Source organism: Mus musculus, chromosome 13, assembly GCF_000001635.26.
Source record: "Mus musculus strain C57BL/6J chromosome 13, GRCm38.p6 C57BL/6J".
Taxonomy (NCBI): domain Eukaryota; kingdom Metazoa; phylum Chordata; class Mammalia; order Rodentia; family Muridae; genus Mus; species Mus musculus.
In genome coordinates, this window is record NC_000079.6 from 11,623,906 (window position 1) to 11,648,538 (window position 24,633).

The 24,633-nt window shown below is 39.4% G+C and overlaps 1 protein-coding gene across 19 annotated transcripts in view; it reads right to left on the reverse strand.

Annotated features, from left to right (window-relative positions):
* Ryr2 (ryanodine receptor 2, cardiac) overlaps positions 1–24,633 on the reverse strand; it is a 553,847-nt gene that overhangs the window by 70,807 nt on the left and 458,407 nt on the right. For 8 of the 19 annotated variants that reach the window (XM_017315452.2, XM_017315448.2, XM_017315460.2 and 5 more), the window contains 7 exons: positions 23,797–23,832; positions 22,588–22,700; positions 19,899–19,995; positions 16,369–16,472; positions 14,527–14,578; positions 11,620–11,673; positions 10,402–10,425 (listed from right to left, as the gene is read on the reverse strand). In XM_017315452.2, the coding sequence (XP_017170941.1) occupies positions 10,402–10,425; positions 11,620–11,673; positions 14,527–14,578; positions 16,369–16,472; positions 19,899–19,995; positions 22,588–22,700; positions 23,797–23,832 (480 nt within the window). Of the gene's footprint in view, positions 1–10,401; positions 10,426–11,619; positions 11,674–14,526; positions 14,579–16,368; positions 16,473–19,898; positions 19,996–22,587; positions 22,701–23,796; positions 23,833–24,633 lie in introns of those variants that run through there. The other 11 variants (XM_017315455.2, XM_030247209.1, XM_017315451.2 and 8 more) reach the window with 5 other exon arrangements.

Consider the following 24,633-nt stretch of genomic DNA (forward strand, 5'->3'; position numbering starts at 1 on the left):
CATGTCCGTTAACACAACGGCCAAAACATACGTGACCTAGGGCAGTAGGTGCCGCAGCAGTAGCCAAGATGACAACTGTGCTGCCGTCAACTTTCCATCCAAAGTACGGAAAATAGACATTGAAAGATGGAAGAGGTTTAAAAAATGAAGGCTTGCTCATTACAGAATATGAGAAATAAAGTGAACCGAAAGGAGGGGGGCGGGGAGAAATGGGCTCAAACAAATGAAAGAAAAAAGAAAGAAAAAGAAAAGAAACCTTCAAACCAAAAGCAACCGACACAGACATTTATGCTGTTACCAGAGAGTTCTCGCCGAGGCTGGCAAATTTGTTTCTTAAATCTTTGATAATATCGTGCTGCAAAAACAAAATTGATCAGGTGTTTTTGTTGGTTTTTCCCCGTACTTTAGTTAAGAGCTCCTGTGATAATTTTTTTTTCTCTTAAATTATGTGATAGGCCTAAATGGAAGCAGAGAAAAAAGAAAAGAGGCCGCTGTGCTTCGTCTGTAGCCATGCTAACGCCTGAAAGGGGTGCCTTCATGTTTAAACCTCTTCCTGAGAAATCAAAAACAGAACAGAAACAAAACCACACAGACACACAAAACCGTACTGTATTACAACACAGGTTTGAAAAAACAGGAAAAAAAAAAAAAAGGAGACCCTTTTGTCTGCTCTTCAGTCATGGTTTAACATTCATGATCAACATCTGATTCTTCCTTTCAGACCCAACAAACTTAAACTTCCCTCCTGTCGCCAGAGCTGAAAACGGAACCTGTATTTAATAAACCCTAACCGACTCCATCTGCAAACGAGACTTCGGGGAAGACCACATCAAGAAATGATCACGCTGGGGGACTGTCCCCTGCTGTTTTCACTAACTAAAAAGGCCAGGAACCCGGGAAGAACCATCCTTCTACCAAATTACAAAGACAACCCTCAGAAAGCCATGAATAGGAAAGATGGCAGCAGAGACAAGCCCTGAAGTTGTAGAACCAACCATCTGCTGTTTGAGCTCCCACCATGGTAGACTGGCTCAGAGTCCTCCTCACAGCTCATGAAACAAACCAAGCTGCAGTTATCTTTACCACTGAAATCACACCGAATGCTTGAGCACAGGGAAACTAGAGATTTGGCAGGAGAGCACATCAACTTCTTTTAAAATCATATTCCCTAGACAAAGACCATTTCCCATTTCTCATAGCTGACAACTAAATTTCAATAGGAATAAATGTTTCTGGGGAAGAAAGACCCTGAGAATATTAAAAACAACTGGACAAGGGAGAAATACTGACAATAGAAGCAAATCAAACAAACAAAACCAAACAACAACAAGATCAACAACAACACAAAAGCAACCCTGCTTCATGAAAAAAGATTGCAAATCTTCTTAGTTCCCTTGACCTGGGACTCTGTCTTCAGATCCATGTGGGGATGTGTTTGTTTTTCTGGTACATTGTCTTTGAAAACCGTTTCCAGCTGTATTATTTTCATTTTTTCACAGAGATTTTATCATGCCATAAAAAAAAAAATCTAGGTAACTAAGACAGGAAGATAGATTTCATGGAAAGAAATGATGCTTTTGCTTCAAACTCATTGCATTTGACCTTCCTATGCAAAATACAAATTCAAAATATACATTCTTCTTTCTTCCTTTCTTCCTTCTTCTTTCTTTCTTTCTTTCTTTCTTTCTTTCTTTCTTTCTTTCTTTTCTTTTCTTTTCTTTTTCTTTCTCTCTTCCTTCCTTCCTTTCTTTTTCTTTGTTTCTTTCTTCCTCTCTCTCTCTCTCTCTCTGAGTGTATTCATACACACACACACTACAATCTGCCCTGAAACTTGAGGTTCTCCTGCCTATGTTTAGTAAAGATGTAGCTCCCAGCTCCATCATATCCAGCATTTGAAGTAGGCTTTTTAAATCTCTCTAATTCGGGGACATAGAATCTTAGGTTTCTTACCCCTTGCAGATCCCATTTACTCCCCTAAAGGTCTTTCAGAAGCAGCACTGCAGTTTGGTCTTTAGTTATTCCCAGGTTCCAAATGACTGGAAAACAAAACTGCCACCACAGCCTGAATGAATGTTCCCTGAAGCAAAACCCCCTGGCTGCCAAAAGCTTTCCCAAACCATGGGCTTCGGCCATTCTAACCAAACTGGCGTCTTTTCCAGATTCACTGGTGCCATAAACAAGACTCCTGATCAAACTGCCCCCTTGAATGGAAAAGCCAGGCACTGGGACCTTTCCTCCTTGTGTAACTGCAGGCCATGACAAAATGGCATCTTCTGCCGGAGACCCTTAAGCTTCCCCCTCTAGTGGGAAAAGAAAGCCTTCTGAAGGGGAAATAAAGACACACAGGTTTTCAACAATTTCCCTTAGTTGAGAATTTAAATAATCGTGAACTTCAAACTGTTGCTTGATACTTGAGAAAGAAAATAGTGCATCCCCCAAAATGTAGATGAGGGGTTGTTTTAGCCTGATGACAGCAAAGGCCAGACTGCTTAAATTTCTTTTCTCAGTTGCCTGAACTTGGGGTAGCAGAGGCTTTGGCTGACCAATCTGCAGTCTGTGCATTGAAACAAAGAGCTCAGTTGTCTTGCCTTTTCTCTGTATTTCCAAGATTCCAATAAGGTCTTCAAGTGTTTCTCCTCTTTAAATAGCATGAGAAAGCCACTATAACCTAAGCCAAGAGAAATTTTCAGAAACCGAATTCTTCTTAAGAAGCCCTCTCATTTAGTAATATTCCAAATACAAGTATCCTTTGGTATCGAAAGGCAAAAGTATCACAGTTTTAGGCAACAGAAAGAAAAGATGAGGTCTAGGAGATCAGTTGGACAAACCACGTGACAAGGACAACAGGGTTGAGAAGCAGAGGGATACACTGGTTCACAACTCAAACAAGCCAAATTAGATTAAAGAAAACTAGTGCCAAAAGTGAGAGTCTTATTCTATTCTGCAGCTAACCTTGTTGTTTTATAGCTTTAGATCGGCCTTCACAGAGAATTGATCCAGTTTCTTTTAAAAAAAAAATTAGAAGATTATAACTTTACTTAAAGGTATATGCTTTTCAATTTCCTAAGGAAAAAAAACTTGTGTTTACCAATATAAGGGGCATGTAAGGATGGGAACCTGTCGTAACTATAAAACCAGCAAATAACTATCATATTGCACTTGATGCAGAGGAGTTTGGAAGTATTCAAGAAAATCTGAATGAATGGCAGACAGAATAAGATAATATGGCACCATGGTTTCATGTGGGTATGATTATAATTTGCAGTATTACAAGTGATATCTTCTTGTTTGAAAATCTAAATGACTGGTGCATTGTGAAAAGACATTTAGTTACTCTTAGCAACATTTCAATCAAACGGGACTTCAGAATTATATTAATGCAAGTAAATGCCAATTATTAAATGGTTCACTTTAGTTCATTTGATATTCTCTATGCATTTTCAAACATTGTAACAATTTCACAGAATCTTCTCTATGGGATAGGCATAATTTCTAAGGTTCTCTATTTAATAAAACCAGAAAAAAAAAACCTATGTTTTTATTCAAAGCATGTTTTGCTGAAATAAAAGGTTAAATCAACCTCAATAACATAGTCAGACAAAAGAAACACCACGCCAGAACTGAATGTCCCGGCCAGCGTGTGGAGGGCTCGGGGGACAAGATTTACTACATGGAGTGCTTTTACAGTTCGCTCCTAATATGATGTGTGCCTGGATTTTAGGATGAGTAATGGCCCTCCATGATTCAGCACTTTTAGAAACAATTTAGAACAAATGTGTCAAATCATACATGCAGCTCAGTTGAAACAGTTTCTAGCAAGTCTAGCCAGTAGAGTTTATTCTCTATCACACAAAGAGCTCCATTAATGGAGCACTAAAGTCTACAAGAGAGTAATTCTAATTCAGACTTACGAAGTTAACAGGGTTAAGGCAACCTGGTTTATCCTGAGCACAAAATTAATTTAAAACTGCCTGTTCCCTACTTGCTTTTGTTTAAAAATGACTTAAATGGAGAAAAGAAATGCCACACAATCCTTCCTCAACTGACCAAGCCTGACAAAAAGGAGAATATGGTGACCACCATGGTTCGATCATGTGATGGTTCATCTCTATGTCAACTTAACAGGATTTAGAATTACCTAGATGACAAGACCATTGACTCCTGTGTCTATGGGAAGTTGCCAAAGGGTTTACCAGAGACGAGAAGACACACCCTGAATGTAGACAGTATCATTCATGGGTAGGGATCTCAAGTTGAATAAAAAAAAGAACGTAAGTGGAGCACTAGCATTTCTCTCTTTTATGCCTCCTACTCGGAGATGCAACGTGACTGGCCGCCTCATACGCACACCTCTATGGCTTCCCCCTGTATGATAGACTGTGCCTTTCAACTGTAAAATAAAACAAACCCTTCCTTCCACAAGGTACTTTCCTCAGAGCCATGAGAAAAGAATCTAATACAGATCATCAAGGTATGGGATGATGTTATATTACTTTGTGGGGAATGGAAGGTAAAATACCTTTCAGCATTGAATGTCTCTAACTCATCCCTTGATTATTATTTTTATTTTAGAGACCATAACTCTACAACTCCAGTGTCCATGGTTCTAAGTTCTCAAATATAGTTCTTATTTCTTGTTTCTATAGATCAGGATGCTCTTGAACTCACAGAGATCCATCTGCCTCTCTGCCTCCTGAATGCTGGGATTAAAAGCATGCACCCCCACATCTGGCCTTCTTAATTCTAACCTAGACTAATTCTGTACAGGTGGCTGCATCTTACTGGAGCTCCCACTCCTAACCACGGGTATCCCTTTAGCTTAGAGAAGGAATTTTCTACAGAGTACCTTAGAGGTGCACAGGTTCCTTCCATTCTTATATGTACTTAGTGCCCATCTAAGTTGGTATACACAGCCATAATAACCTTGATCGAATTGTTGAGGACGTATTCATTACATCACAATTTGACCACAAGGAATAAATTTTACTGTGTTATTAAATTTTAAATTTTTGTTTCTCTCTAAAGACTTATTGTTTATTGATATAATTAACAATTATTGCAAATCCAAGCTCCTAGAAAGCTTGGAATTAAATGTGCTGGTAGTCATGGCATAATGGCAAGATGTGGCATGGGCTTGTAAATTAAATTAATTGTTGAGATTCTTTCCTCTGTGGAATGCAATACTTTATCTCTTTGTCTTACTGCATTATGTATAATTATATTAAATTTTAAGTATCAAATGAGAAAAGATGATGATATATATATTCAAGTCAAATGTTATTTCCTATATAGTATTTTACTATGAAACCAACAGAAACTTATCTCCTCTTCAACATTTCCCAAGTGCTCAGATAAAGAGTAATAAAAATTTGATGCCTTGACCAAATATTTAGGTGTTAGTAACTGTGAAATTGTCCTTAGAAATTAAAAAAAAATGTATGGACAAACAGAAAACTCAGAAAAATTAAAAATAGGCATGACCTTCAGATTTCCAGGACAAATAGCTTCATTTTAAGCCGTTTAAGGTGTCCGGCTGAAGGCCACCTAGCACATAAGTGACCACTCAGGTCTCTGAAACTGTACAGACAGCTCTGCACAGCAGGCTCACTCTGCTGTGAAAGCCCCTCTCCGTGGACATCTATGATTTTCTCTTTTTTCCCCCACACTTTTTTAATTAGATATTTTCTTCATTTACATTTCAAATGCTATCCCAAAAGTCCCCTATACCCTCCCCCTGCCCTGCTCCCCTACCCACTCACTCCTACCTCTTGGTCCTAGCGTTCCCCTGTACTGGGGCTAAAGTTTGCTAGACCAAGGGGCCTCTCTTCTCAATGATGGCCGACTAGGCCATCTTCTGCTACATATGCAGCTAGAGTCACGAGCTCTGGTGGGTACTGGTTAGTTCATAATGTTGTTCCACCTATAGGGTTGCAGACCCCTTCATCTCTTGGGTACTTTCTCTAGCTCCTATATTGGGGGCCCTGTGTTCCATCCAATAGATGACTGTGAGCATCCACTTCTGTATTTGCCAGGCACTGGCAAAGCCTCACAGGAGACAGCTATCAGGGTCCCTTCAGCAAAATCTTGCTGGCATATGCAATAGTGTCTGCGTTTGGTGGCTGATTATGGGTGGACCCCCGATAACACCATACTCTTAGAGAACTAGCCATCTGATAGACAGTGTTCTGAGAGTTTTACAAGTGTTCACTAATTTAACGCTTAAAATTCCTGTGTACAGTAATATCTGTAACTTGTCCCACTCTTTTAAAGACAAGGAACCTGAGGATACACAAGAAGGTGGTGTAGCTGGGATTCAAACATAGGCATTTCATCCAAGGGTCTATACTCTCATTGACTCTGTTCTTTCTTATTCATTCTATATATAACTTGGTCAAGCAAGAGCTTCATCCGAGATTATTTTTTAAAAGCCTGAACAGGAAGTCCAATTATTGTATATGTAAAGAAAAAAATAGCCCATTGTGATGTTAAGTACATGTCCTCTACACGGTGTGGAAGGGGCACTATTCATATGCATGTAATGGATGGTCCTCCCTGGGAGCTTTCACATATGAGATTTAGCATCCCACATCTACCTAACAACTCTCTCTCTCAACACCTTAGACTTGATTCTGAGCTTTAAAGGCCCTATATGGGACCATGACTATGAAATCTCAATGCAACTACTTCAACCACCCACCAAGGAGACTCCATCCTGATGGAAAAGGGCAGGCTTCCGGGTTGGGCTCTGGATAAATGGAACTAAGATGGCTCTGGCTTCCTGGGAGTTGGCTGGAAAAACCAATGACTACCAGGGGGCATGGAGAGATGAACTTCTGTTACCAAAACAGTATTGAAGACACTCATCTTTTTTTCCCCATCCTGCAGAAGCCACTGAGCTATTTTCACAAGGCTCTTTGGAGGTATCCCATACTAAGCAGTGAAGGGTATCATCCAGTAGCTATGGTTACTTCTTATATTTCTTTATTTCCTTCTACCATGTCTCTTCTTCCATAAGTCTTACGTCCCTGGAACTGTGAGACACTCTCAACCCTAACGACATGTCAGCACACAAGCCTATGGCTTCTGTTTACCAGGAGACCTGAGCTGGCAGCAAATTGTATGAGATCAACAGGTTGATAAATATAAATAAATCTGGCAGACAGCATCGCGTTCCACGCAACTCCTTAGCCCATGGCCCTGTGAGACTCATCTGTGATGCATTGGTCTGTATCCTAGATGGGTACAGCTTCCATTGGTTAAAGATTTGCAATTTTCTTGATAAAGGAATTGCTAGATCAATATTTTCTATTCATAATTCTATATCTGACTCTTGGGCATTTCAGGTGCCTATTGCTAAATAATCCTACTCAGAGAAATGATATAGTTCTCTGGGTCAGAGCATCTTTATCCAATTCAGTTTTTTCAAAACTACTTAAAAATGGAATTCTTCAAAATTAAATCTTCAGAGGGGCCCAGCCTATGCTATGTCATCACTGGGAAGTATAATTTATCAGCTCACTAAACATGTGGCTCTAAATAGATTCTTTAATATTTTGTGTCATATCTTGAACCATAAGCTAGGTACTGGTATGGGTACTGTGGCGCACAAGATTCACCATTAGCTATGTCTGAGACACAACGAGAAGAGAACATGCAATGCCTCTTAAACCTTTACCAGAATGCTAGCTCTGCCACAGGCAAATTTAATACTTAAGACTCAAGAAGTTGTCCTGAATCCAAATTATAGTAGTAGTAGCAGCAGCAGCAGCAGCAATACTACTAATACTAATAACACTAATAACAATAATAACACTAATAACAATAATAATGGGACCTCAGAGATACCTGAGACCATGTATATCTGAGTTGGAACTGAGAACTATCAAAGGGATCTGACTTACTTAGCATGTGAGAAAGACAGCTTGGCAGAGAAGTCTGTCTGTCTTCTATCCTTTTCCCTTGCCAGGTCACCGTCACTAACTTAGATTTTCATTGGATTATAAAACTGTATTTTAGAACCTTAAATAAAACTGTATTTAGAACCTCAAAATGTGCTTACTATATTATCTTTTCAAATGAATATTATATTTTTAATCATGGGCACACTGAGTACATCTTCCCACAAAGGCCAGGAGATGGCATCCGATCTTCTGGAGCTGAAGCTAGAGGTGGCTATGAACTGCCGACGTGAATGCTGGGAACCTAGCTTGGGTCCTCTGCAGTACAAGGGGCAGCTCCTTGGTATTTAAGCCAGATGAAATTCAGCAGGATCGCACCAATAAAACACACAGATGATGAGAGAGATGGAAAAGAGTTGGCATTTTGATCCCCATTTGCTATTTTCTGTGATTTTTGAATTTTCTTGTGTTAGCCATTGGGGGAAATTTTCTTATAATAACACATTTCTTAACATAGCTATTTCTGTACTCTCCTTGACATCTTTGCTAAATATGTCATAAAGAACTTGAGTAGAAACTATAGCCAGTCTTAACAACACCACCAGTGTGGCTGAGATAAAATCCATGTCCTACATACTTTTGATTCTTTCCAAGCTTACATAAAACAATTTGTTCTATGAGTTATTGGAACTCCCCAATAGTATTTTAGTCAGTATAATGTAAGGGGAAAATTCCACAATTAGATTACACAGAAATTATGTGAAACAACCAGACACTGGAGTATAAACGGTTTGATAGATCACTAAGCAGAGAAGGAAAATAAAGGACCAGTTGTCTGACTAAACCTTTTTCCTGTTTTTATTACCCTCAAGTGGTCAAACTCAAAGTAAATGGTTTTCATAGGTGATGGATTGCATACAACTTGTTTTTAAACTAAGAATGCAATGATATTTCTCCATGTAGCATGCATTTTGCAAAGAGCAGCATGTTACTTGAATTGGGTATGAACCTCTCAAATCACACTGAAATCAGAAAACTACTGGTGTGTAAGTAGCATGGCTGACTGCTTTACTTATGGATGAGTGACAGTTTCCAGGACCTTTAAAATCCTGTCTTGGGCTGGGTTGGACTGGCCACGATTTGCTGGCCAACTTCTATTTGGGGATTAACATTCAGGTCTCACTGTCAGATGAACTTGACCAATGATCTAAACCCAGAGGCAGCCTTTCTTTCTGTCTGCCCCAACTCTGTACCGTGCCTGACTCTTCTCCCCAACTTGACCCACATCCCACTTGCTGCATATCACATCACTTTTGTTCTGTCAGCCTTTCCAGAGCCTCTCTACGTCTGGGCCTGTAAGTCAATTCCATTGGCTTTCAGATCCTTGAGGCTCATTCAACCTTCCCAGTAATTTGTCTGGCTAGAAACTCCTCATCCTATTCCATCTTATCCATTCCTCCTGGTGCACCTACCAGGCACTCTTGGCCACAAGCACCCATGCTGACCAGGTAGCCAAGTGTTTGATTAGTGTTAGAAGGCTCGTTCATGTTTCCATCACTTAATAATTCATATGAGTTCTAGCTAAGGTGAAAATCAAAATGTAAGGTATTATTATTGGAGCCATCATTATCTATTATAGAAGCTCACTCTGTTTTTCAGTGTGATGTCCATTATATACCACTATATGGGCTGTGATATCCACCAGATTGGGGCTGAATCTGGCATTGTCATCCACTTGGATTTTTAAGATTACAATGATCCAGATATGTAATAAGAACACCATATTCCAGTGAGCCAAAAACATTACAATTTGTTTCTTCTAAATAGATTCTTAATAGCCATCATTCCAAAAATAAAGCCATTGAGAGCATTGCCTCCCAGGCATATGTATGATCAACTTTTCTGCTAAAAGTATTCTCATGAAAATAAAACTCAAACTTCATAGAAACCATACAAAGGAAACAACTTGTAATTCTAGGTCAACATGTCTTCTATTTACAAAATTTCCAGATGAAATATTTAAAATGCCAAGAGTCCTTTTCATTTAATGAAGTGCCAAAAGTCAATGTTAAAATTATGATACATACACCCCAGGAACTAATTAAAGAACAAAAAAAGAGAGAAAGAAAGGGAAAAAAGAGAAGAAAAGAAAAGGCCATTTTACTGTGTCTGCTTTAAGTAAGAAGTCTGGTACAAGTCACATTCAAAGTGCGGAGGCCGGGGCCCTTTCTATACAAGACAGTTTCTAGTTATACATTCATTCATTAAGTGACTGGACTCATCCAGCTCAGAGTTAGCACAGAGGACACAATTTCAAATCATGAGCCATTTAATGGGCAAGAAGAATAAACCAAAGAAGGGATGCTATGCACTACACACTGGCAAAGTGATTCTGAAGACCTTTTTTCACAAAAGAGTCCAAGACTTTGGGTCTAATACAGGTAAATGCCACAAGAAACTGAAACTCAGACCCAGACAGATACACACATACACATGTCTTTACCTTGCTGCGTTGGGATCCTGTGACCTTAAGGAAGGATGAGGACAAGAAGCAAAATAGCAATAAACAGCTGCTCCGGAGACAATGGATAACCCACAAAGGAAAACAGTAATCATTTGCTGCTCATGGACTGTTCTAAGTTACCTGTCTCTTTATGGGGAGGATGGACTTAAGACTAGAACTCACGCACAATAGCAAAGATCGTATAGGAAATTAAACAGGGCATTTGGCTCAGCCAGCAATCGTCATGGGTAATTCTCAATTTAGGTTGTTCTTTTGTTTATTTGTTTGTTTGTTTTTTAATACACTGACTTTAATGCTGCAGAGATGGTCACATTGATTATTTCTGGAATTGACATCAGTTCATTTCTCAGTTCTACGTGCTGTGTTTCCACCATAAGATAAGGACTCATTGCTGGCTTCTCGCATTTCTCCAGACTTCTAGCTCAAAGTCCATATATAGGAACTAATAACAATCTATTCTCCACTTCCTTCTACTGTATTTCTCTTTCTAAAAAAAAAAAAGTACAGCAAACCAGAAAATGATAGTTAACAACTGCTAGCTAGTCTCCTAAAGAAGCCAAGGACACGATAAGCAAAGTGGGGAATAAACTTAACTTTCTTTAAAGCTGATTAATGGTAAGCAGTAATTCAAACCATAGGCAGTATTTAAAGGCTGAAAATGCTTGAGAAAATAATCATGAAATGAAATCTACCCTAGAAAAGATGCGCCTCTACTCCATGCAAGCAAACTGCACCATGACAACCACTTACATATGTGTACTGAATGAGTGACCTAATCGGGCAGATGTCAAGAGGCCAATTGATCCAGGAAAGAACAAATGAGCCTAACACCAATGGAGTCATTAGAAACTTGATGCTGTGTTGTTCTTCAACAGGCATTTTCCTCATGTCTATCAGCAATTACAGACCACGGCATCCCCGCCATGTGAGGAATTTGAGGTCGTGTCATCTCTGTGGGCTGCCAGGTACACTCATTCTGGACATATGGGCTTTACTGTACTACTCAGTTGCTCTACACTCCTTGATTTTCTCTTAGCAAACGCTAGGACTCAGGTCTGTCCATTCAGCTTTGACATGCAATTCCCGGACACAATAAGCTGCAAAAAGCCATGAAGCAAGAAACACAAAAGTCAATCATAAGCTATGAAACACTGTCTCCAAGTGGAGAGAAGGCAATTCTGGAAAGATCCATCTTACTTCAAAGCTCTTCACTTCTTCTTCACCATCATCATCTTCTTCATCGTGACAACTCTGATTTGAGAGAATAACAGGAAAGGAGGATATGATGAGAGAGAAAATGCAAAATGTTTGTTTAACCTAAACTCAAAGTGATTTGTATTAATGTTTCATAAACATTATTGAAGCCAAGTGGATGTAAAACTGACACAATCCCATCAGTGAATTGGCCAGCTAAGATAAAACTGTGTTTTATTTACAGGGTTTGCCTTTGCAAAACTCAAAGACAAAATGGCCAATTGCACCCTCAACAGACGTGACAAAGAGATTCATAAGAAGGTTCTCATGCTTAACAAAATAACTCCCTGTGTACTTGATTCATTCAACCCAATGTGTAAACCTTAAGTGCAGGAAACTCTTGTAACCTGCCATTAAATGCAATAACTAACACAGATGCACACTGCTTGCTGTTATTTAAAATTAACACAGAGAGTATGCATTGAGTATATGGATGCATCGCATTAGCAAGATTCTTCAAATCCTTTTAAGTCCATTTTTATCACATGTCATCCAAGGAAGGAAGTAAATTTTTGTTAACAAAATTATTATTGACACATGAAACATAGACACTTTGACTATTCTGTTCTCCTGAACCACAGGCATAATTCCCGTGGCTGAGACTACTGTAGGTTGAGGAGTCAGAGGGGGATGGTGGCCAGGAACAGAACTCAGAGAGGGGAAGGAAGGAAGGTGGAGGCATGAACTCAGCAGGCAGAGGCTTGGTTTCATGATGCTTCCTGCCATTAGCTAGTCTGGCTTGGCAAGTGACTTCTCTCCATGTCTCCTTTTTATATTGACTATGAGAAAATGAATGTGGGTTCTTAAGGGAATAGTATGCTTTAATATTTGTAAAATATTTTAGCACCTGGAAAAACTATTTGAAAATGATCCTCATTTAATAAATCACAGTTAGGATTTTGGAATACAGTGGTGATCAAAAGAAGCTGGCCATTAACTAATGTCTATGGTGGGAAGAAACTCACCGCCCACTGACTACCGTGCCAACTGTTCTACACGATTTCTTACATTTGGCCGGTGTTCAGTAACTTGTGTGATGCATGGAGGCAAATAAAGAGACACGAATCACAATCAGAAAAGCATTATAATTCAAGGAGAGACAGGGCTTTGGGCCCAGAGACAGAAATGGATGGGAGGATACCAAATGAGATCCCACCTCTGACTCCAAATTAAATCCTAAAAGGCTTGTTATGGTCTCTTAAAACTCCAGTAAACATGAATGCGACTTTACTTTTTCTGTTTGGAACAGCAAACATGTCAATAAGGTTTGGGAAGGAAATGTGGGTACGTGTACAGGCATGGGACTGTTGAGACAGTCTCACAGTTGGGATCTAGCTCAGGGGCCCAAGCACTTTGCTTGTAGATAGGAGGCTGTGGAGTCAGCTCACAGTCATAAGAAAGGAATAAATTTTAAAAAGAAGAGAAAAGAAATGCCTCACTCCCTCTCGCTTTTGAGACTGCACTCATTTCCTGTACTCTGACACTTAGTCCTCCCCTGCTTCTTCGTGCTCCTGAGTGCTCCAAAGTTTTCACCATGCCTACAGATGTTTTCAGTGCTCCCCTGGTCCAGACTCCCAGACCAACAGGGATTTGCTGACCACAGCTTTCCTTCTCTATAAGCTCATGGTAAGGCTCACTCGCTTTCCTCTAACCATCTCTTAGTGCCTCTGTTCTTTCAGATTTGATCACGAGTTTGTATCTGCTGCCTTCCTCTCTGAAGTGAGATCAATGAAGCCTACAACTTCAGCAGCAATTAGATTCTGATGGTTTGGGAGACTGTACTTAGAAGGCACTGAGATACCAGACCCCAGACACACATGCACAGTCATCCCTTTACCATTGCATGCTATTATTGCTGCTGTGACTGATTATATGAGAGAAGCAGCTTAAGAAAGAGAGGCTGTCAAGGGCATGGATAGCATGGTGATGGGGCTGATCCTGTCAATTGCTATGAAGCTGCTGGATATAACACAGCAAAGATAGAAAGCAAGAAAACTTGGGCAGGAAATGGGCCAGCTGATAATCCCCAGAGAAAATCACTCAGTGATCCACATCTAGCATCTACCCACAAGATTCCACAGCTTCATTGAAACGCAACATCCTCTGAGGTGTTAAACCACCTTTGTCTCTGGATTTCCTTCCATGTTAAAATTCTGACAACACCACACGACAGTCTCACAGACACCTTTAACCTGGAGCTGGAGTTGAAGGCAGTTGTGATCCACCTGCAGTGGGTGCTAAGAACTGGAGCTGCAGGCTTCAGCAAGAGCAGTAAGTGCTCTTAATCACAGAGCCATCTCTTTAGCCTCTAACTAGCAGCTTTAATACAACTTTTAATTTTTCAAAGATTCACTTTTTAAGTGTGTGTATGTGTGTGTGTGTAAATATATATGCATATGTGCATGCAGGTGCCCATAGAGGGCAGAAGTGGACACTGGATCCTCAACTGGGGACTGAACTCAGCACCCCTGGAAGAACAAGTTAGTTCAACTACCTAGCCATCTCTCCAGCCCCTTATATTATCCCTTATTCCCAGTTATTTGCTATTATTTCCAGAAAATCCAGTAAATCTACAAGTAAATAATGCAAAGGTATTTTTTCTTTCCTATCATCTCATCTGCAAGACCCCAATGGCTGATGGATGAGGATTATATAAAAGAATGCTGTGAAACTGGTGATTCCCCATTCAAAAAGTGCTAAGCACGAGTTTCCTGAAATCCATGCAATGCTGAGACGAATGCACTTCATGTTTGCAAGATTAGCAGCATCTTTTTTGTAGATCCTTACCCTCTGGCAGATAAAAATAGCTTACTTCATTAAATATTAAAACCAAGAATGATGTATACTTACCTTTGCCATAATGTCTGCATACGCCATGTATAGAAAATCTTCCTCCAGTTTGCTATGAAAGCAAGTGGGGAAAGATCAGTTCTTAAGTACAAGGCAGGTTGTTGTAGAGAAACCATCCATCCCTATGTAAAGTAACTGTTTGCCATTTTAAAAAACATGTCCTTCTTTATAATTAAATGGCATATAACTTAGACAACAGTAAATGTTTGAAAACAAACTATTTTATAATCAGAAAGCAAAGACCTTAGAGGTCTTCAGCAAATGCCTCTCCTGACTTTATATCAGAGTTCTTCAAGTGTGAGAATAAAGATACATCACGAACATGCAAATAAATGGAACAACTAATTCTCTTCAAACCACAAAATTTAAAGTAAGCAAAAGCAAACTTAAGTGTCACAGAACTTTTGACAGCAAAGAAGTACTGGACATCTACTGGAGGGCTCAGCAAGGTATAATGTCACAGTTAAAGATAATAAGGTGGTCATTATAATTAAATTTCTGTGACGAATGTCTAACATTTGCTAAAATATTATAGCAGGTCCCAACTTTCACTTATGAGAAATACCTCATTACCTCACCAGGACAGACAGACAGTTGTTCTATGCTTATCAGATGAGATGGTTTTGTTAGTGGGGAATAATAAGAAAGAGAGAACACGTGAGTGAAAGGATGGACAATGTTCATTGTTAGTGGGGAGAGACCCAGATTGCTGTGGTGCCCAGAGACCACATGGTGCTTCAGGATTTGTGAGAAGACCTATGTGGATTCGTACTGATAATTAAGTGAATTCCGGGGGATGAAGAGAAAGGATAAGACCTGAGCACTAAGGGCAGGATCTGATAAAGGTTCTGTAGCCTCTACCATGTCCCCACTTATAGAGCCAACACCTTTTAGAACCCCAATAGGGAGAAGAAGCCAAGACATCTTCATTGCATCCTCTGAGGTTGAATTTGTCATGTAACTCCACAGGAGTTTGCTCCCTAAAGCTTTGGTGCAGTTGTAGGACCAGAAATGAAAGCATGAGAAGTGGGCAATATCCTAGAAACAGATCTGAGAGATGCTACCAAAAGCCACACCCAGCACCTAAGGGCTTCTTAACCGTCAATTGAATGGGAGATACCCTCTAAAGGGATGACAAGAGTCACTCGTTTCCACAAATCCTCTGCAATGGATTTTGCTTCTTTTAAGTCATTTTTGTTTTGTTTGTAATGATAGCTTGTGATAAACCTTTTATAGAGATCAACAAAATCAGCCTAATACAGAGTTAAGAAGAACCAGAATTTCTTGATAGATTTGGGAGAAGGGGATTGGGGCGGGGACAATGATTGATGTGAGAGCACATATGCATGTATGGGTGTGTGCAGAGGTCAGAAGTCAACCTCCAGTGCCTTCATTTCTTAGAGGCCACCCACTTTGACTTTTGAGACAGGGTCTCTCTCTCTGGAGCTCACTAATTAACCCAGGTTTTCTGGTCAACGAATCACAGGCATCAGCCTGTTTCTCTTCCCCTACTGCTGGGATTACAGGCACCAATTATCTATTGCAGCTGGCTTTTTATGTGAGTTATGGCCAGAGCTCGGGTCCTCTTGTTTGAGAGGCAGGTTCTTTATTGACTGAGCCATCTTCCCAGCTCCTCATGGTAGGGTTTAAAGAACAACAACAACAACAAAAGAATTGATGCTACTCTGTGGGTTTATGTCAGACAGATCACATGATGTGTGAATTACGCCCTCTCTTGACAAGAGCAGGATGTAACTGAGACATCAATAAATGGCAGATGAGAATTAGATGTGGGTTTCTTTATCAGTGTCCCTAGGTCTGGATTAACCTGCTCCACCATACCATTTCTCCGTTAGGGCTGTGCGGCTGAACAGAAGAATAAGTTGATGGAGGGGATCAACCCTTTTCATGGCTTCATCTTCTTCTGGGAGCTCAGCCCCTGGTTTCTGAAATAAAAAGAAAAGAAAAAGCAGACAACTACATAACATTTCTCATTTAAAACAAATGCTTAAGATCAGCGCTGTGGCTTATATCTGCAATCCCAGTTTGTAAGAGGTGGAGGCAGGAGGAGCAGAGCAATTGCAAATTGAATGTTCTACATAGAAAGATGATCTCTCAATAACTGAAAACCCAAGCCAGGAACCATACAATGAATGGCAGAGAGAACAAAAGAAACATCTTTGTTTGCTTGCTGAGCTGTACGTGTGCATGTGTGCTTTGCATAATATATGACTTAGGGAGGCAGAGTTAAGAAAATCCAGAATTTCTTGATTGATATGGGGCAAGGGGCTGGGGCGGGGTGGGGGGGTAGGGGGGGGGACAATGACTGATGTGAGAACACATATGCACATATGGGTGTGGGCAGAGGTCAAAGGTCAACCTCAGGTGTCATCATTTCTTAGAAGTCATCCACTTTGCTTTTCGAGACAGCGTCTTACATTGAACCTGCAATTCACTGATTAGATTAGGTTTGCTGATCAGCAAACCCTAGAAATCAGCATATGATATGTATATGTATGCATATATATGTATGTGCTTTGTGTCTATATAATATGTAATACAATACATACATAAATCTAACACATGTGCTGATTATACCACTGGTGTTAAACAGAAGAAGCATTTAACAGTTTGATTTTTAAAAAAGGTTGAACAAAGAAAACCTACAAAATTTTAAAAGAAATTTTTTGTTTTGTTTTTTGTTTTTTTGAGACTGAGTTTCTCTGTACAGCCCTGGCTGTCCTGGAACTCACTCTGTAGACCAGGCTGGCCTAGAACTCAGAAATCCACCTGCCTCTGCCTCCCGAGTGCTGAGATTAAAGGTGTGCGCCACCATGCCTGGCGAAAATACTATTCTTATAAGCAGGGTTTAAAACTAACAAAAAAAGTATTCAAGACAGAGGGAAGTTCAGCCTTAGGAAGGGCAAAACATAGTATTTAAGAACGAAATGTCACATGGTGTGTGACAAGTCCACACAGCAATATTTATCACATAAAATATTTTCTTGGCTTAAAAAAATAATAAAGAACACAGAATGAATTACTGACTGAAGTATGTGCACTTCTTTTCATTTTTAGTTACTTTTAAAACAAAAAAGTAACGGATAAAATTTCATCATTGAGTAGAATTATTAGGCATTTTTTTTTTTTTTTTGCCTACAGAATTGTCTGATCCTGATTTTACTGAATGATTTAATGAATTTTTATGTCTCCAGAGAATTTTTTTCCATTTGGCTGATTTTCTTTCTACATGAAAGGAGATTCTTAGCACAACACAGTTAAGAATCTTGATGTCATTAGTAGTTAAAATTGTACAAAATATCTAAATAGTCTGTGGCTGTTTGATAGTGTAATGGGGCTGGGGTTGGGGCTCAATTGATAGAGTATTTGACTGGCACACACGAGGCCCTGGGCCAGATCACCAGCACAGCATACAAGGGATCTGGTAGCCCATGGGAGTGGAGGCACAAGAATCAGGAGATCAAGGCTCTCCACGTCTACATTGTGAGCTGGAAGCCAATTTGAGCAACGTAAAAGCCTGTTTGAGAGCGGGGAAAAGGGCGATAAGGGTTAGGCTTCAGACGCTGCATTCTATTGGTTTATTATAGTTCCTGACAATTTGTAAATTAAAAAGATTCTGTGAGATTAACCTGACCAGGCCAGAGAGACAGTTGTACTATGCTTATGGAACGAGATAGTTTTGTTAGAAAGAATAATAAGGGAAAGAAATATGAGTGGAAGATAGACCACATTCAATGTCAGAGAAATCAAGAATACTGTGGTATACAGAGACCACATGGTGGTTAAGATCTGTGAGAAGACACTATGCATGTGCATCTTCTGACTATCTACTTTAGAAAACCAGCTATCATTCCTTAGTCTTCAAATTACTTGGTGTGAATGATTTCTTTGAGATTTAATCTTGACTTTAAGTTGGAAAGGGCTTAGAGAGAGACTTTAAGAGACTAACTTATTTAGTTAATCAGGCAACTTATACTTTTCATTTTCTTTTCTTTTCTTTTCTTAGATATTTTCTTTATTTACATTTCAAATGCTATCCCGAAAGTCCCCTTTACCCTCCCCCTACCCTGCTCCCCTAGCCACCAACTCCCACTTCTTGGCCCTGGTGTTCCCCTGTACTGAGGCATATAAAGTTTGCAAGACCTAGGGGCCTCTCTTCCCAACGATGGCCAACTAGGCCATCTTCTGCTACATATGCAGCTAGAGACACAAGCTATGGGGGGTACTGGTTAGTTCATATTGTTGTTCCACCTATAGGGTTGCAGACCCCTTCAGCTCCTTGGGTGCTTTCTCTAGCTCCTCCATTGGGGGCCCTGTGTTCCATCCTAGAAGACTGTGAGCATCCACTTCTGTGTTTGCCAGGCACTGGCATAGACTCATACCAGACAGCTATATCAGGGTCCCTTCAGCAAAATCTTGCTGGCATATGCAATAGTGTCTGCGTTTGGTAACTGATTATGGGATGGATCCCCGGGTGAGGTAGTCTCTGGATAGTCCATCCTTTTGTCTTAGCTCCAAACTTTGTCTCTGTAACTCCTTTCATGGGTATTTTGTTCCCTATTTTAAGGAGGAATGAAGTTAATCATCAGGGAAATGCAAATCAAAACAACCCTGAGATTCCACCTCACACCAGTTAGAATGGCTAAGATCAAAAATTCAGGTGACAGCAGATGCTGGCGAGGATGTGGAGAAAGGGGAACACTCCTCCATTGCTGGTGGAATTGCAAGCTTGTACAACCACTCTGGAAATCAGTCTGGCGGTTCCTCAGAAAATTGGACAAGTACTACCAGAAGATCCAGCAATACCTCTCCTGGGCATATACCCAGAAGATGTTCCAACTTGTAATAAGGACACATGCTCCACTACATTCATAGCAGCCTTATTTATAATAGCCAGAAGCTGGAAAGAAACCAGATGTCCCTCAACAGAGGAATGGATACAGAAAATGTGGTACATTTACACAATGGAATTTACAGCTATGAAAAACAATGAATTTATGAAATTCTTGGGCAAATGTATGCATCTGGAGGATATCATCCTGAGTGAGGTAACCCAATCACAAAAGAAGTCACTAGATGTGCACTCACTGATAAGTGGATATTAGCCCAGAAACTTGGAATACCCAAGATAAAATTTGCAAAACACATGAAACTCAAGAAGGAAGACTTTTAATTTTCTATTCTGAGTCATTTAATATTGATATCTATATATTTTCAAAAATAAAATGGGTATTTTTGTCATAACCAGTAAATGTGGCAACAGTGAGAATTAAAGTTTTCTAAGACCAACATGCAGTGTAATGATTTTCTTTCCATCTTCTTTCATTTTATAATCTCATTAAAAAGCTTACCGCTAAATCTTCAATCAATTTATCCTCAAAGTAATGTTCTTCTGTTTCAATCCAAGACTTTTCATATCCCTGAAGAAAAAGATTGACCGCCCGATGCCTAAAAGATAAATGCAATGTCAAACAAAGGGATTTTAAATATATGAACAAGAATTCAATAGTGCTTATTACCAGATGATCTGTGCACTAAAATATAAAATAAAAAATAAACTTCCTATTATTGATTCCTCTCTTCACAGACAACTCCTTGCATCCAATAAAAGCAGTTTTCTCAGATCACATACTGACTTTGGGTTTAGTCCCAGCTCAGACTTTTCTAAGCTCTGCAACATCAGTTAAGATCTCAATTTTCACAATTCTCATACTTGCAACAAAAATAATCATTGCATTACAAGATATCTCAATCTTCCAAGAATTAAAGTGAGATAAATGGTGGAAAATATATTAGACAGACATTAGTTAAATAGTGGTTATTGTTTCCTGGTGTGATTATTGCTAAATAACATAAATGCCAACAGAAGACTTAGCCTATATTCAAGTTAACCTCAAATGCAGGCTCTGGCTATTCTAGAGTAGAATATATTAAGTGGACTTTTTACAATTGTACCAATGAAGATAAAATCTTGGAACAGTGACTTTAAATTTTTTTCTATGTGAGATTGAAGAGGTAGCTCTGTGGTTAAGGGCATGAACTGCTCTTCAAGAGGACCGAAGCTCAGACCCCAGCAACCACGGCAGTTGGCTCATGACCATCTGCAGCTCCAGCTCCAGGAAGTCTAATACATTCTTCTGGCCTCTCTGGTTACTGCATACATGTGCAACCCCACCCCTATCCCTGTACACGCCCCCTCCCCCACACACACAATTAAAAATAAAATGCATCTGAAAATGATGTTTGCCTAAGAAGTAAAAAACAAAACAAAACAAAACAAAACAATGAAGACTAGAAGAGTCAATGAAACTCATCATGATGCTGAGAGAAATTAGTAAGATCTAAGTGAGAAAGGCCAAGAGACTAGTACGTGGATTCTTAGACATAGTAGTACAATAGCATTATAAGAAGGAAGCCTGCACTTAACAGTAAGAGAAGTATGTTAAGAAGACATGAGGTATAATGGCTAGATAGGTTTAAGGAGAACCTTAAAAATAGGAGAGGAACTAGCAACACATTTGGAAACACTAGAAATCACTGTAAAATTCAGCACACAAGAAAGCAAGCCAAAAGATGTGCTCAGCTGCTTTTAGAACCTCAGAATCATGCACACAGCATTTAGACTTCTAAGCAGAGCACATATTCAACCCTTAGGGAAATTCAGATTTGTGGAGCTCAGCTCAGATGTTCCTGAAATGGTTTAAATGATATCTTTTTAAAGCAAATCCTTTCTCCGGTATGTTAGAAAGGTACTGAATTCCAAGAAACTGGCTCCTGTCCATGGTTAGGAAAATAGAAACTTAAAATTATGTTGGACCTTAAAGTGGAAATCAGAGAGGCAAGCAACCTGAATACTGGACACAAACAATGTAACAACCACAAATTGTAATCTTGCTGTAAAAACATAGAGAAGGAAGGAGCCGCCTTACAAGGAGATCACAGATGTTCCAAAAGGAGATACAGTTGAACTGAGCCCTGTTTACAAGACATATTGTGATGGTTTGAATGAAAAATGTCCCCCACAGTCTCAGGCGTTTGATTAGTGGTCCCCAGTTGGTAGAACTATGGGGGGGGGGGCACGTGTAGCCTTGCCAGAAGAATTGTGTGATTGGAGTTGGGCTTTAAGAGTTTAAAGACTCACACCATTTCCAATTTTCTCTCTGCCTGTGCTTGCAGTTCAGGATGTGAGCTCTTAGCTTGTTACTTCAACTGTTTTGTCTATCACTTCCCCTTCATGATGACTCTTATAGGTCTGAAGCCTTAAGCCCACAAACTCTTTTGTCTATAAGTTACAAGGTCCTGGTGTTTTATCACAATAATAGAAAAGTAACCAACACAATAGGTATACGGTTGCTTGCAGAAAGTTAAGAGTAGCCAAGAGCCCAGTGTCATGGCAGAATACCCAGGAAGCCATAGCAGGTCATCAAGCCAGACCTGAACACACCAAGATACATCTCTATTGACAAGTATATTGATGTACTACTAAGAGAACAGTGATGAGTCTGTTGGGTTTGTTTATGTCATTGCTGTGAGTCAGGAGAATGTTTTTTTCTTTTCTCTGTATGAGGATAACTATACAAGTAACATCCATGGGTAGCATCTACTGTGATCAGCACACTGACAAGCACTCTGAATGGATTTATTTGTTCCCCAATCTGTCTTGGTACTCTATGGAGTCAGTCCTACCACAGTCCAGAGGGGGAAACCAAAGTGAAGTGAGGTAATCAACTTGACCAGTGCCATGTAACACAGAAATGGAAGTTGAAATCTAAGCAATTAGACTTCAAAGAATGTTTCCAATCACACTAACTGTCCTTCCCTATACAAACAGATATTCTCCAACATATACCATTTTAAAATGAAAGGACAAATATGGTTTGTCCCTAAATAAACAAACAAAGACATTCAACAGAGGAAAGCAAACAGATGAGTTTCAGGAACCAATAAGTTTCTTCTATTCTTCTCTGGAAGAGATTCACGTTGCCCCTCGTTACTTCAAGAAGATAATTAATTTCTTTTAAACATTGAAAAAATTCTGACCTTGGCAGATTGTACAAGGGGGCCATCCGGAAGCAGGCCACAACAGCTCTTTTTCTCTGCTTAGAGAGTAGTTTGTGCCACACAGCTTTCTTTGATCTTTGAGGATGTTCCACCTGAGGAAGAAAGATAAACATCCATTTACCACCCCCATCTACCCTCAGTGGTAAAGTATCAATCAGCCGCATCCTTTACATTTATTTCAAACTACGAAACAATTAGTTTGGTTGAGACTATATCCTCAACATTATCCAAAGCTAAATCTGAGATGCTTTCAAATGGTACTTAGCAAAATTTACCTATTTTACAAACAGCTCGTAGCTCCTAAGCCTTGTTATCTTTAAAAATCAAAGAGACAGGAAAAAAAAGCATTCTATGTAAAATCCTTTTGCACCATTCTCAAAATGTTAAGTACTTTAAAACTTTTTTTTTAAGTTCATGCATATGTGTGCATAGGTACACGTGCACACATGTTAGCAGACACATGGAAGCTAGAGAACAGCGTTGGGTGTCACTCCTCAGTTGACATCCTCCTTGTTTTTAGTTTTTTTGTTTTTGTTTTGTTGGGTTTTTTTTTTTGAGACAACATTTCTTATTGGCCTGGTATTCACCACTTAGGACAGGTTGACTAGCCAGTGTGTCCCAGAGACCCGGCTTTTTCTGTCTCCCCAATGCTGGAATTAGAAGCACATACTTAGGCCCGACTTTTGAACCATAGGTTCTGGTGATTAAACTCAGATCCTGTTTCCTTTCTCAGTCCCTTCTCTGAGGGGACTTGGTTTTGGTTTGGTTTTCCTTGGTTTGATTGGTTTTGTCTTGTTTTGTTTTCCTACACAGATATGCACTCACATATCCATAGAAACTACTCTTGTGCTAAGTATGATAACTACAAATACAAATAGCATTAATGAAAAGCCTACTGCTCTTTAATAAAAGAAGATAACAAGGCTTTGTGAACTGAGTACTAGGAGTAAATAGAAGGATTTAATCTTATAAAAGTATTAAAGTATATAGCTATTTTTGTTAGGTAAGATAAATGAGAACTTGAAAGTTACAAGAAATGATGCAAACAGGCTATTTATTTGAATAATGGTGCTTGAAATTCCAAGAGAAAAAAAGGAGATTAATAGTAAGTATTAGAAAGAAGATAAATTCACAGTATGATTTGGTCAATTAATTAGTATTCTCTAGGTAATGGAGCACTGTACTTCCCAGGCTGAAATATCCCCGGCCAGTATACTTAGATTTCTGGAAAAAATGAAAATGTTATGTTAGCCCAAAGTAAAGCCAGATATATTATGCCTTGCAGTAAATGCTCAGAATATGAAGACAATAATTCTTAGGAAAATGTTAAGCCTGACTAGCCATGGCAGCCATTTGAACAATCTATCTAACTGGCAAGCACTCACTTCTCTGACCCTCCGCTCTCCATATGATTAGTGTAACTAGCAAGTGTCCACCTCAGTTGGTATCTTGATGGGTATATTAGGTGGAATAAACTCTTATTGAAGATATTGTAGATTAAAACAGGATGAAGAGCCAAGTTGGCCAGTGAGATCCAATGTATCCCAATATAAAATTCCACTTTGTGGTCTGAGACTTTAAAGGCAAGCAATTTTGATGAGTACAGGGCATTGTGCTGAATATGCTGACAACCCATAGATATAGACAAAGCTTTTAGCTTCTGAGATACATTTGTGGAATGAACAGAAAAAGGCTATAACTGCCATCTAACTTCAACATTTGGCAGAGAATTATATAAGGAAAAATTCAGGTACTCAGTAGCTACTTTAAACCATCAGTGTATGTTATTTTACCAGTCACAGCAGGAGTATATGTCCAAACAATATCTAGTTTAAATCAAAGCAACATGTTTATTCATGTTATCGTTATATATGCAGATGTAGATAAAGGGGCTAGAAAATCAAAACGTATTTCTTACAACACAGGCAGAAAGGTTCCTGGAATGGCACAGGGGATTTTATTATTTCAGATTCAGTATTAATAAAGCATATCACACAGGTATTGTCAAACACCTACTGGCAGACG